At 48.0% G+C, this 13,191-nt stretch overlaps 1 protein-coding gene across 1 annotated transcript; it reads right to left on the bottom strand.

The window, feature by feature from the left end:
• On the bottom strand, positions 1-615 carry BJ212DRAFT_846488 (uncharacterized protein). The gene is made up of 2 exons (XM_041344193.1): positions 401-615; positions 1-347 (listed from the first exon to the last, which is right to left on the bottom strand). The coding sequence occupies exons 1-2, from the start codon at positions 512-514 to the stop codon at positions 144-146; spliced, it is 318 nt and encodes a 105-aa protein (XP_041184928.1). The 5' UTR covers positions 515-615; the 3' UTR covers positions 1-143.
• Between the last annotated feature and the right edge of the window lie 12,576 nt (positions 616-13,191).

Below are 13,191 nucleotides of genomic sequence, written 5' to 3'. Positions count from 1 at the left end.
TGCATTATGTGCCAACGCTACCCACAGACTGGAACTGATTACTTCTGTTCTACCGCTTGCAGAAATCAGTCCATGACGAAAGTCTAGACGGCTATGTAAATGTTCTGACCGTTCTGTACATTTATGTTAGGGTCGTGACGGAGCTATTTGTTAATAATGTGGAATTCCATAAGCCAATACGACGGTGGATGCCTCAGAAGAACGAGCACTAAGACGATGCTCGCTGAAGCTGGAAGGAAATCCTCGATACCACTTTGAAGCGAATGATCTGTGGTATTAACATCTGTCCGTCTTGTCCACACTTGTCCCTGGATGATTCTCAAGATCAATACAAATGGTGCAATGACCTGTATTGCTTAAAAATTAAAACTAGATGGCGTGATATAGTGTTATCTCTTACCTGCATTTGATTCTGGATGGCTATGAATGGATACTGAACAAAATTATCCATCGCGTAGAGGATAAGATAGATGATCGAGCCAATCGAGGAAATCATACAAGATTGAGTAGTCATTGCAATAATATTGATGTACTCCCTCCTATGGGCACGAGTTCCTGAACGAAGGACGTATATCAGAGTAATGAGGCAATATAGCTTACTTACCTATTGATTTCGCAAGCTTCGCACGGTGTGTCATGATACAAGCGGTTATCAATGACGTCGCGGTAATATTAAAGGAGAGATCGACCGCAACAAATGTGCAATGAGCTTTGGCCATTGCTTCCATTGACTTGGACACTTCTGTTGTATTCACAAACAGATCGATAGAAGCCGCTGCCAATGTATTGTCAGCACCTCTGAAGTCAACGCTTTATATCGTAGTAGATACCAATAACGACAAGGAACACGCTGCACGTGATAGGGATCAGCCATCTTGTGTTTTTTCATGTTTCGGAACAGGATCACACAGCGCCCAAGCTAAGGAGAGGCACGAGTCAACGATCTACATGAGCATAGATGACACTGATGATCTTACCATGAGCACATCGGCCAACCAATTGGAGATGATATAGCACGCCATTGCTACTATACTGGCCCAGTCATGCCATAAACCAATCTCGTAACTTGCTGGACCAGTGGGGGAGCCCCAATTCATAACGAACGCTATCCAAACTCTTCGAGAATTTGCAGCAGCATATAAGGTTTCAAGGATAAACATGGCGGATGTATAGCCGAAGAAAAATAGTCGTCGCCCGGGAGACAGCTGCCGCATCCGACTGTGGACCAATGAAAAGAGGCACTGGATGTAGATGGTTAGTACAGTCCCGTAGCAAATGCCCGTGAAAAGTGTTAAGCTCAGGAGGGATATACCATCGTACTGACGTTCAGATGGTGATTCGGTAGACATTACTGGCCAACCCTCGGCTCGGATCGAGAATCTCAGATCTTTAAACGCCCTCCTGCATCAATCAATCGCAGGAAGCGGGGCCACTGGTACTGAATATCAAGTGCCAAGCTTTGTAAATGAACGGGAACGGACAGAGCGCTCCAGTCGCGGAATCTCGAGTATAAGCAATGTGATATCAGTCAATTGCATACATTTATGTAAAATTAGAACAGCCAATCATCGCATGGGGACTACATCGCCGCGTCTGATGAATAGCGCCATTGGTGGCCAACGTTCTGTGCGATGTCGCACGAACCAATATCACACAATACCACATACGACCAGGTTTCCTGGCCCTGCCACTATTGTTCACTTCAAAGCTCATACCTCGTGCCCTCCTCCAGTACAAGCTCGTAGATGAGCTTCTGCTCGCGACTCACACTTATTTACTCTCGCGGCGCGATGCTATAGGTGATCCGGCCTTCAAGCCCGCAAGTAGTACCCCAACCGTCTTCACCCTACCTCTCAATAACTCGCCCATATACGCATACTCTGCCCCTATTCTGCGCCGGCACAACTCTATGAGGTCGTAACAAGTAGACGCTGCCAGTGCGAGTGTGCGTTTATCTCGTTTGGGAATCCTGGGATGCCTCTTCGTGATGCCGTCTCGGGTTAAGTGCTTGGAAACTCCTCACCATTTGTTCGTCGGGCATCACCATCCGTTTTCCGGGAGCGTCGTCACAGAATGTGTACGATGCGGTTCTCGTGCTTCGTGAAGTGAAATCAACAACTCCGGATTTGCGCTGCTGAACGGATGCTTGGAATATGCTACATGTGTGCGATTCGGTTGCAGATACCACTAGATTTGCTATGGTGGCTTAATTACCGGTACAGCCCCAATGTAATATCAATTTGATTGTGTTTCATCTGACAAAGCCCATCATCTATTCCACAAGTTGACGAGGCTCTCAACATACGTAGTGTGCAGTAACGTGATCAGCTAATTCAATCCTTTATCGTTGATACTTCAGACGTTTGGAACTGCCGATTCACTGATGAAACGCTAGCAATTTTTTCAATGTTATGGATTTCTAATATCCACACAAGCTGTTGTAAACGAATTGGGGTATAAGGCGCCCGTGTACTGCTCGGTGATATCCGATGATATCAACATGGCAGAGTAAAGTGGATCATTGCAGCGCACTAGCCTTTTGTAGCGTTGAACGAGATGACTGACGGATCACCAGGGAGTTCAGATAATATGCTGAGATCGGAACAAGAAGTAAAAGGTCTAGGAAAGACCTTCACCATCCATGCAACATCCAGACATAATCATTCCAGGTTGGTAAATCATTAATACGTAGCATCAAGCCGCATGTCAACATACGCCCCTGCTGTCACAGGCTCATACTTCTTCGGTGTGTCTTCATCCCAACAGCCAGGGAGGCAGTCAATCAAAAGATCTCTGTCAGGAGATATAAACTAATCCAGCATCAGCATCAAACACACATCAAATGTCTGCGGGGAGCTTACATATGGGATCGAGAAGCGTTCCTTGACCATTCCCAACTTCCCATCATTCGGGGGCGCACACACGCGGTGCAATGTTGATTTAAGCGTATCTGGTTAGAATAAAATATAAGCATTATGGCGGAGAACAGCCGAAAGAATCGTACCGTTTGACCACCGCATTAAGAAGTCTCCTATATTGAAAACGGCCGTTCCCGGAATGGGTGACGCAGCGACGAAATTTCCTGAACCACGAGGGCACTCAACCTCGAGTCCCCCAACATCATCTTGGAACAGAATCGTGCCCGTTGCAAAATCCTATCGTTTGTTGTTGGCGACACATAATCACTGCTGCTCAAATAATCACATACCGTATGTGCACTGATTCTCCCTTTCTCACCGCGTGCGAACATCTCTGCAGGCGCAGCTGGATAATGCAACAATCGCAGTTGACACTCTGCTTTTTGGTGATATGTTCCCAGGAATTCGCCTCCGCCAGGGAGCTCGAGCCCTAGAGATAATGCAGGTAATAACTTCTCGATCTCAAAGCGATGGCATGTATTAAAGAAAGTAGATGCCGCGTCTCTGAAACCCGGAAGGACTTGCTCTGGGAGCCACACATTGGAGACGCGTGGGCAATTATTGCGCCCAATGTCAAATGATTCTTTGAAATCGGGAGTTTGTTTCTGTATCGCGGCGACCTGCGTTGGGTCGAACTTGGATACCTACGCGAGTCAGGATATTGCAGTTCGAATGATACTGAGACGTACCAATTGTGAAATTTGCTCCCTGCCCACCTGAATGAGACGTTTGTTAAGGCATGTTACGATGTGGTCTTCGTAACTCAGGACAACGCACCCCACTATATCCTCGGTGTTTCCATCCCTCCGTAGGATGCGGAGCCAACAGCTTTGCTTCAATTGGAAGTGAGAATAACCTCCTGCTCTTGATGCACACTCATTTGTTGGGGTAAATTTCGCACATGCAGTGATATATACACACCCATTCAAACATGCAATCCACCTCTGCCTGAGGGATACCAGTGTTGCGAAAGTATGCAAATCCGACTTCTCGACACGCTTTGACTAATTGCTTTCCTATCTCTGTCGCTTCCTGTATGTTAAAAAAGGAGCTTCAATGATTATCGTCGCATGTACATTGTGAGCGCCGTACGTACTGGGGAAGTACCATCCCCGAAGCATGCAAAGTCGACGATTGGGATTGCAGTGGTCTGGAGTGAGACAGCTGACATGGTATAACGACGCACCTGAATAAGTGGACCAGCTACTTATAAGTTATTGGCTCTATTACCAATTCGTGCCAATCTCGTTACAGAATTCTGGTCACATTGGCCAATTTCACAGTCCGCTCGGCATTTTTGCAAGAAACAAAAAGTCCGGCGGGTAGTCCGTCCGACCATCCTTGCAAGGTTTCTTGCCACCATCCATACTGAGATGAAGTCACTGTTTATCTAACGAAGGTTAGCCTTAGACAGTAACTGATGGGGTGGACACAATCGCCATCGTGTATACTAGATGACAGTAAGATACCTGAGAAAATTAATACCGGCAATATTTGAACAGCCAGCTCAGCTTTGGTAAACGAATCCAGGCTTCCTGTTTGTTATTCATTTCCGCCTTCACTCTCATCTTCCTCCGGACCCCCAGTATTATCTTCCTCGTTCTCTTCATCCGAACCGTCGTCCACAGGAAGCGTCATCAGATCATTCAAACTACAGGAGGTGATGTTAGTCCATGTCCCCCAAACGTTATACTCAAAATGAAGCACTCAGTGCGAATGGCGCCTCTGGTTCGGAATCGGTCCGAGAAAGCCAGCAACAGCACTCACCAATGAACAAATGGCGTCATTACACCTGCAACACCACGCAGTGTATTCATAAACTCGGATCCAGGTGCAACGACTTGGGCATCTGTGAACCGACAGGAAACTGCGAGGGAGCGACATTTGAGGAGGGCGATATCTCTAGAAACGCATAGCATAGTGTATCAATTAGCCTTCGTGACTCGAATGATAATCTACCACATACTTGTGATTCTTATCCACGCCCTTTGGTGCCACCTTCAATTCATCTTCATGCCCAAACACACTCTGACGATCTCCATGCGGGTGTGGGCGGGGAGGGCCGAAATGGGTAGTAAATGCTTCAGAAGAAAGAATCGTGTGCAGAGTCTTAGCGGCGGGTGTGGAGCGAAGTAGGTGGTTTCTGTTAGGCGTGGGAAGGCATGAAAAGAACTATGGCAACAAAGCGGAGCGAGACACACCTGAGAGTCGCAAGTTCGTTCTTAGCAGGACACCATGCACCTGCAGCGATGACGCTCTCGTCACCCGGCTTTACTAATCATTATCCATGTCAGCGTGCACCGAACCAGTATTGTCAGCTATGACTGACTCATTCTGTGTGAGCAAACAACGCGCATATATCCAGTCAGCTCATCCGACTTCGATGCTAAGAGGTGCGTACACGTGGTCTACGAACAGTTAGATATCTGCAGCGAAAGCAAAATACCATGAAGCTTACAAAACGCAAAAATCCCCTTCCTGCCACTCCTCGAAAAACTCGCAGATAGTCCCTTCTTGTACGGTGTTTTATCGTTGCTGAAGCGGACCTACGCACACGACATCAGGTTCGCAAGTCCGCAGAAGGAAATATGTGAGGGGGCAGACATCTCTATATATGCGGTGGATGACATCTTTGGGAGGCAATGGGGGGATCTGGAAGTCGACATCTGTGAGCATATTAGTGAACGCCTCGATGAAGTCCTTGAATTCCTTTTCTACGCGACGGTAAACCGGCTCTGTTACCAAATAAGCTTGGAGTTTCGGCCCAATGCATAAGCTCCACATACCATGTAGCTTGAACCTAGAAGCGCGTAAATATTCTCAGTCAACGATAAATGAATGAAGGCCACAATAGAAGTACGAACCATTCGCGGTCGTTACATGCAGGGTCCTTGAGTTGCGCTAGAAAATCAAGCGTGTTCTGTGAAATCTGACCAGGAGGCACTTTAAAACAGGTAAGCTGATCATCCCTGAGGTAGGAAAAGACCAAGTTACCCCAGCCTGTCTTTGGAGCTTGCACAACGCGACCCACGACTTGCTGCCCCTCCTTCAGGTCTACGTCGCTACCATCTACATCCTCTTCATCCTTGACATCATCTTCCTTGGCTTTGCGTGTCCTACGCTTGGGCTTGGGTTTTGAAGGTGAGCTGGACTTAGGATTGGAAGAGCGCGTGCGTTTCTTGGGCGGCAGGTCATCGAGCGCGTCGCTGTGAAGAGATTCGGGCTCTGAATCTTCATTGGATGACTGAGCGCGCTTGCGAGGGACAACCTTGCGTGTAGCTGGCATCGTGGCTTGCTCAAGTAGGATGGAAGACCCAGGTCATGGGTGCAAGAAGTTCCAGACTGAAACAATCGCATTCGCGGGCTTTGAAATTTGAACTTTATCTATTTTATAGCAACCACCATATTTTCCTTGCAGCCAATCTAGAACAGTAAAATGAACCTATGCGGGTGTGGGATCTATCGACCAGGTAGCAATCTTCCTTAGAACAACTATATCGACTGGATCAAGGCCTTTGCTGGGAACGCTTCTGCTGGGAGCTCTCGTGGCCCCCGTATCTGTTTCCAAGCATGTCCACTGCTCATCAAGCACTTCGACCGAGCACACCAACGATACTGCACCATAAAGGGCTTGCCTACTGCTGAAAGGTTGATTGACGTCGATGCCAACCGCTCATTTGAAATTGTTATGGCATACAAACACGGCTGGGAGCACGCGTTTCATTTTCATGGGTGAGATACACCGACCAACCATAATTAAAGTCCTCGTTGAATCAAATACTCAAGTTTATCGCGTTCTCGCAAATTCACGCAAGTTGGATCGCGTTTCAGCCGATTTCAGAGCGAGGATTTCCCTGATGAGGTCATCGAGCACGTCACTGTGAAGACATTCGGGCTCTGAGTATTCGTTTGAAAACTGATTGACTTGCAGCGATAATTAATCACGCATCAGGAGAGCTCGGATGCACATGCCAAGGCGCTTATGATAACAGCCTCATGTCTGAGGCCCATCTAACGAGACACGAGGAAGATCAATATCGTAATGGAATCAGGATTAGGAAAAACCCTTCACTGGCAGTTGATGGCAATTCTGCTTAGTGTTAGACATCCACGATCCCTACGGAGCCTTCTAGCGAGCCAACGCCGTGCTCAAGACCATCAACCTCCAGTGAAATGTCGCAGCTCATTCCAAATACAACTCCTGTTCAAGGGTTTGAAGGGCACGATGAAACTGTATCCAGTGTTGCAGTTCTTCCCGATAGACGAAGGATGGTGACGGGTTCGTGGTAAGACAAAATTCTTCGCCTGTGGGACATAAATGAAGGCGTTATGTTGAAGAAAATGGAGCGGCATGGCGGCTTTGTGTGGGTATTGGTGGTATCGCGAAATGGGCAATTGATAGCAAGCGGTGGCGAAAACGGAGAGCTGGTAACCTGGGATGGAAATACTGGCGAACCTGTCACACAAGTCATTAAAGTCCACACTAATTGGATCCCATCGCTGGACTTTTCCCCAGATGATGAGATACTGGCCACCGGTTCACTCGACCAGACGGCGAGGCTGTGGAATACAAAAACGTGGCAGGAGCGAGGAAATTCGATCCAATGTGGCTCACCTGCTCGCTGCGTTCGGTATTCGCCGTCCGGTGAACATCTTGCCATCGCAACACACAGTAACATCCAAATATGGAAACTAGCCACGAGAGAATGCGTCGCGAAGTTCCAAGCAACGACCAGTGGAATCAACTACTCGCTCGCATGGACACCCGATAGCACACGTATTCTCTCATCAGGCCGATGTGGGGAGGATTGTACCATATGGGAGTGGGATTCATTGACTTGGCAGCGGGTTGGTGATCCCTGGGAGGGCCATTCCCACGGTATCAGAGCCATTGCCTTGAACTCTAATGGCACACTCGTTGCCTCTGCATCTGAGGACAACCATGTCCGCCTCTGGCGGCTCTCTGACAGACAAACGATCGCCATATTCAAACACTCTGCTCAGGTGCACTGCGTCACCTTCTCCACAGATGGCAGGAACATTCTCAGTGGAGGTATGGATAAGAAGATATCAAAGTGGCAGGTACCCGAGGATGCTTTGCCGCAGGATGGTCCCAAGGAACAAGTGGCACACCAGGTAAGCTGCTTTTCGTTTTCCGTCTCTTTATCATCTAATTTCGCATCTGTATGATTTCAAGGCATGTATTCACCTTTGGCTCCCTGACCAGTGACAGCGCATTAACGCGAACATGCTGTAGATCCTCGATATAAATGCGGCAGTTCGTAACATATGCATAACTGGAGACCTGCATACTGCCGAAGAGCTGCTAACCAAAGAGATTGATGCTGATGCCGACAACTACAACTCCTATGCCAATCGGTCGATCATCATGGCGCGACAACTCAATTGGGATCATGCGCTCAATGATGCGATCAAGGTAAGATGCGCTGACCCATCATGCCTCTTAATACAGGCTAATTTGGATCGTGTTGTAGTCCGTCAGTATCGAGCCCTCCTTCACAGGGCACGTCTCCAAGGGCCTTGCTCTCTGCGGGAAACATCAAGTCTGGGACGCGACGAAAGCATTCGACCTCGCGTTCACGTTCACCAACGCCGATTTAAAGATGATTCATTTCCTCTTCTTGATCAGGGCATGTTTTTTATTTTATTCTCCCACTAAGCTTCATTATGGTTTTTCCAGGCCATCGCGTTGTTGAATGCAGATAAAGATGGAGAGGCAATATTTCCTATTCAAGAGCTAGCTGCCCGTCCCAATGCCGATCCTCTCGCCTGTCGTGTTGTAGAAGTGAGTATAATGCATCCAATCAAGTCCAGATTCGTGTACTCACTGCATTTTCTGCGCCTCGCAAATCAGGCATATATGCGAGTCCAACTAGGAAAAATTGCCATGGATGGCGCCCTTTACGGAGAAGCCGCTGACCATTTCACTGCCGCCGTCAATGCTAGCGTTTCATTTGCTAAGTTGGACATTCACTCTATGTATGAGGACTTTGTCGTGGTACGTTGATATGATGCAACCAGCAATCCTTTGATGCTCAACTGCGTGCTTGTACAGCTTTTCGGCTGGGACCTCAAATCCTTGTGGCAGACCGCAAACAAGCAACGTTGCCGTGCGCTTCTCCTGGGCGATCAAGCTGGAACAGCTTTCGAAGCGTACCGGTACATGATGGACATGAGTGATGAACCCACGAAGGCCATCTTTCTTGATTGGATCCCTGGCAAGTTATCAGAAATACTACCCGTGCTACGATACTCACTTGCATTTCCTTCAGCTCTCAATGGGAGGCGAAGCGCACTCCACACCGCCCACGAAGATGTTGCCCTTGCAGCGAGCGGCTACTTGTGTGTTTCAAAACGAGGAGTTTGAGTAGTTTTCGTTCGTACCTTGACACTACTTGCTTGTATACGCAAATCGCCCTTTGTATTCGTATGGTCTGCTGACTCACAACAGGATGCAGGAAAGACCATCTATCATGCTTATGCACCCACCGCTGACTATGAATTGCATTTGTATCATATGCCAGTGAATTTGTTCGTTGAAATTTATGGGGAGCTACTGCATTCCCGCATAACTTGTCCCTTCTATCACGCCTCAGTTGGACCGTTCTTACGCTGATTGGTCCCATCCCAGACTTGCCTATTCGCCACTTCGGTAAATGGTTGTCCTGTGCTTCTTGCTCACTGTCCGATTCTCTTGCACACAGACAACTATACATGGCGCCGTCAAAAGGACGAAGTTGGCACGACACGCTATGGTTATGACCGGAAAACTTCAGACGAGGCTCGATGATTCCTCAGACTCCGTCAAATCATCATGATAACGTTGCCAGATGCAGGCTTGTGTGATCATGTACGATAAAAATCGAAAATCACTTACTTGGTATGGACCACCCCAAGCGCACTGACATTGCAGCGGTAGACCCCGAGTGTCACCGCATGTAAGCTGCACAAGCGACCAATTAAACCCAGAAGGACAGTTATGCCTTTGATATTTGCCTTGTCCTGAATACAAGGTAATAAATAAAAAACATGCTGTAATTGTATTCTGTCGACTCCCAACCCTCAGTCCTGAATAAACATAAAGACAAAGAAGCGGTGACCCAGCAACCAAAGCCTTGTCCTAAGCGCGATCCTTCATGGCTTCGTTGAACAAGGGACCACGTACTTGGCGTGATTTAATTAGAATCATGAACGCTCCTCAGGTGATGACAAGGACAATACGGCAATACGGTAAGTATGCGTTTAGCACCGGGGGGAACCAAGCAACACGAAACAACAAAAGTTCAAACTGACGATCACAATCTCTCTGTTGAGTCTCCCTCGATCGTGCTCGTTAAACACCACCAACCTTCATCAAATGTCACAGCGCATCAAATCTGTTCGAGCATTTAAAGGTCATGACGAACACGTAGATGCAGTCGTAGTTTTCCCTGATGGACGACATATGATCTCCGGCTCGCCAGATAGGACCCTTCGTCTTTGGGACTTAAAGGCAGGTGTCATGTTGAATAAAATGGAGGGGCATTACGACGAGGTGAAGGCGTTGGCTGTATCACGAGATGGGCAATTGATAGCAAGCGGTGATAAGAGTGGGGACTTCATCGCCTAGCAAAGAGAAACAAGGAAATCTCTCACCGAAACCATCAAAGCCCACTCCCATGCAATCAGCTCACTTGACTTTTCTCCCGATGGCACAGTATTGGCTACTGCCAGTGTCAGTTCAACAGATGGCATCAAGTTATGGAGTACAGAAACATGGAAAGTACAAGGAGACCCGATCCATTGTCAGGACAAGGCTACGTATCGTTTTGAGAAATTCCTCCACTGTGTTCGGTATTCACCGTCTGGTGAACATCTTGCCATCGCGACAAATTCCGATATCACAATTTATAATCCACGCACAGGGAATTGCATCGCAAACTTCAAGGGTCACAGAGGAAAAAACTTATCACTCGCATGGATGCCTGATGGCACGCGCCTTCTCTCAGGGGGCAGTTATCATGATCCCAACATACGGGAGTGGGATGCATCAACCTGGCAGCAGGTCGGTGATTCCTGGAAAGACAATACTTACATGAAATGCAACTACGCCATCGCCATTAACCCTACTGGCACCCTGCCGCTTCTCTAGTATCTCTAGACGATAGGGACACCATCCGTCTCTGGCAGATCTCGGATCAAAGAACTGTCGCGATCTTGGAGTGCCCACTGCATTGTGTCACCTTCTCCATTGATGGCAAGCGCATCCTCGGCGGAGCAGTAAATAAACAAATCATAGAGTTTGCCATACTGCCCAAGGATGTTTTGGCGAAGAATGCTTCTAATGAACAGGCATCAAAGGTACTATCTGCTTTATTTACTGCTCCTTCGTCTTAAAATCTCATACTGTGCAAGGATGCCTTGCCAAATGGAATTCCAGGCAGCGAGACTCCTCAGGCATGTTTCCATCCTTTACTCTGATATTACAATTCGAGCATACCACAGATTTTCGCTATGACCGCCGCGGCCCACGATGCGTTCATAACTGGGGATTTGCCCACCGCTGAACAGTTACTCACACAGGATATCGACGCTGATCCCAAAAACTACGCTTCCTATGCCAATCGCTCATTCATTATGGCGAGACTATCTGACTGGGACCCCGCGCTTCATGATGCAACTATGGTATGATATGCCGAACCATCACACCCCACGCAATATAGGCTAATTCGATTCGTGTCTCGTGACATAGTCCGTCAGCACTCAGCCCTCCTTCATAGGCTATATCTCCAAGGGCATTGCCCTCTGGCAAACAGCAGGTCTGGGACGCGACGAAAGCATTGACCTCGCGTTCACGTTCGCGGACGGAGATTCAAAGATGGCTCATCGCCTATTCTTGATCAAGGCAGGTATATTTTTGATTCATATGCCGTCATTGTTCATAACAATTTCAGGCCATCGCATTTTTCAATGCAAATAAGGATGAGGAGGGTGTGTTTCCCGTGCAAGAGCTAGCTACTCGTCCCAATCCCGATCCTCTCGCTGGGGACCATTGCCATGGATGGCGGCCTTCACAAAGAAGCTGCTGACCACTTCTCTGCCGCTGTCAAAGCTGGTGCTTCCTTTTCTAATTGGATATTCATTCTATGTACAAGGAGTTTGTTGTGGTACGTGTTTATGACACGACCGATAATCCATTTTATGCTCAACTGCATGCTTATGCAGCTTTCGGCTGGGACCTCAAATCCTTGTGGCAAGTCGCAAACCAGAAACGGTGTTATGCACTACTCCGGACAGGTCGACTTGGAACAGCCTTCGAAGCGTACCGATACATGATGGACACGAGTGATGAACCCACGAAGGCCATCTTTCTTGCTTGGGGCTCTGGTAAGTTTCGGTAATGTTGCCCATGCCACAATGCTCACTCGTAGATCCTTCCATTAGCTCTTGATGAGTGTGAATGAACTGCACTATACCACAGCCAACGGATATGACGCCGCTGCCCATTGGCATCGTGATGCATATTGTAACATGGAGATCTATGTATCATTATGATCTGTACCGCGGCATCGCCTTTGTACTCGTATCATGGTGATATTTCTAGTGGAGAGCAAGGCGCTATCGGGTTGCCATGGGAGTCTCCAACGAATCTGCCGAACTAGTTGCAAAGTATCTCTATTTGCCAGAATAGACACGGCAGAGAGAGCCTCAGACCCTCGACGAAGTCTACAAAATTGCGAAAACAGATCTGGGCCACTGGCACACTGACCTAGAGATGATCTGGGTTCCAGAAGCTTGAAGAAGCATTCACGCAAAAATAAGACACACCCTAGGACTTAAGGACACTGACGGGGCAGCAGTGTCCTGCGCATCATCGTGTTCAGAAAACTTCTCCCCATCACGATGCTGAGTCCTGGCCGAGAGGGAGTTCCTCGCCGCATGGTGGCAAATGGTAAAGTGTAGGTATTCTTTCCTTCTGGTGCTCTTTATACATCTATTAAATACTGACAGGCCATCGCGCCCTCTGGGGGGGGGGGGGGGGTGCATCACCGCAGCGTCAGTTCCAGCAATTGCATGGGATACCGCTTAGGCTGTTGATTCATTGGCGTCCTCAACGACTACGACTTATCGTCATTTCAACAAGACGGCCACAGAACCTCAGAGGGGTATATGGTGGCATATTGTAAGACGACCGCAAGTCAAGTGCGTGTTTTACTGTGGGTGAAGTCGATTAGCGTGAATTAAAACCTCGAGTTGTGTTCTCCTGACCATT

The sequence above is a fragment of the Suillus subaureus genome (assembly GCF_016647635.1).
Source record: "Suillus subaureus strain MN1 chromosome Unknown BJ212scaffold_502, whole genome shotgun sequence".
Classification (NCBI taxonomy): Eukaryota; Fungi; Basidiomycota; class Agaricomycetes; order Boletales; family Suillaceae; genus Suillus; species Suillus subaureus.
Note: the sequence above shows the minus strand (reverse complement) of the source record. Positions and strands in the feature narration are given on the sequence as shown.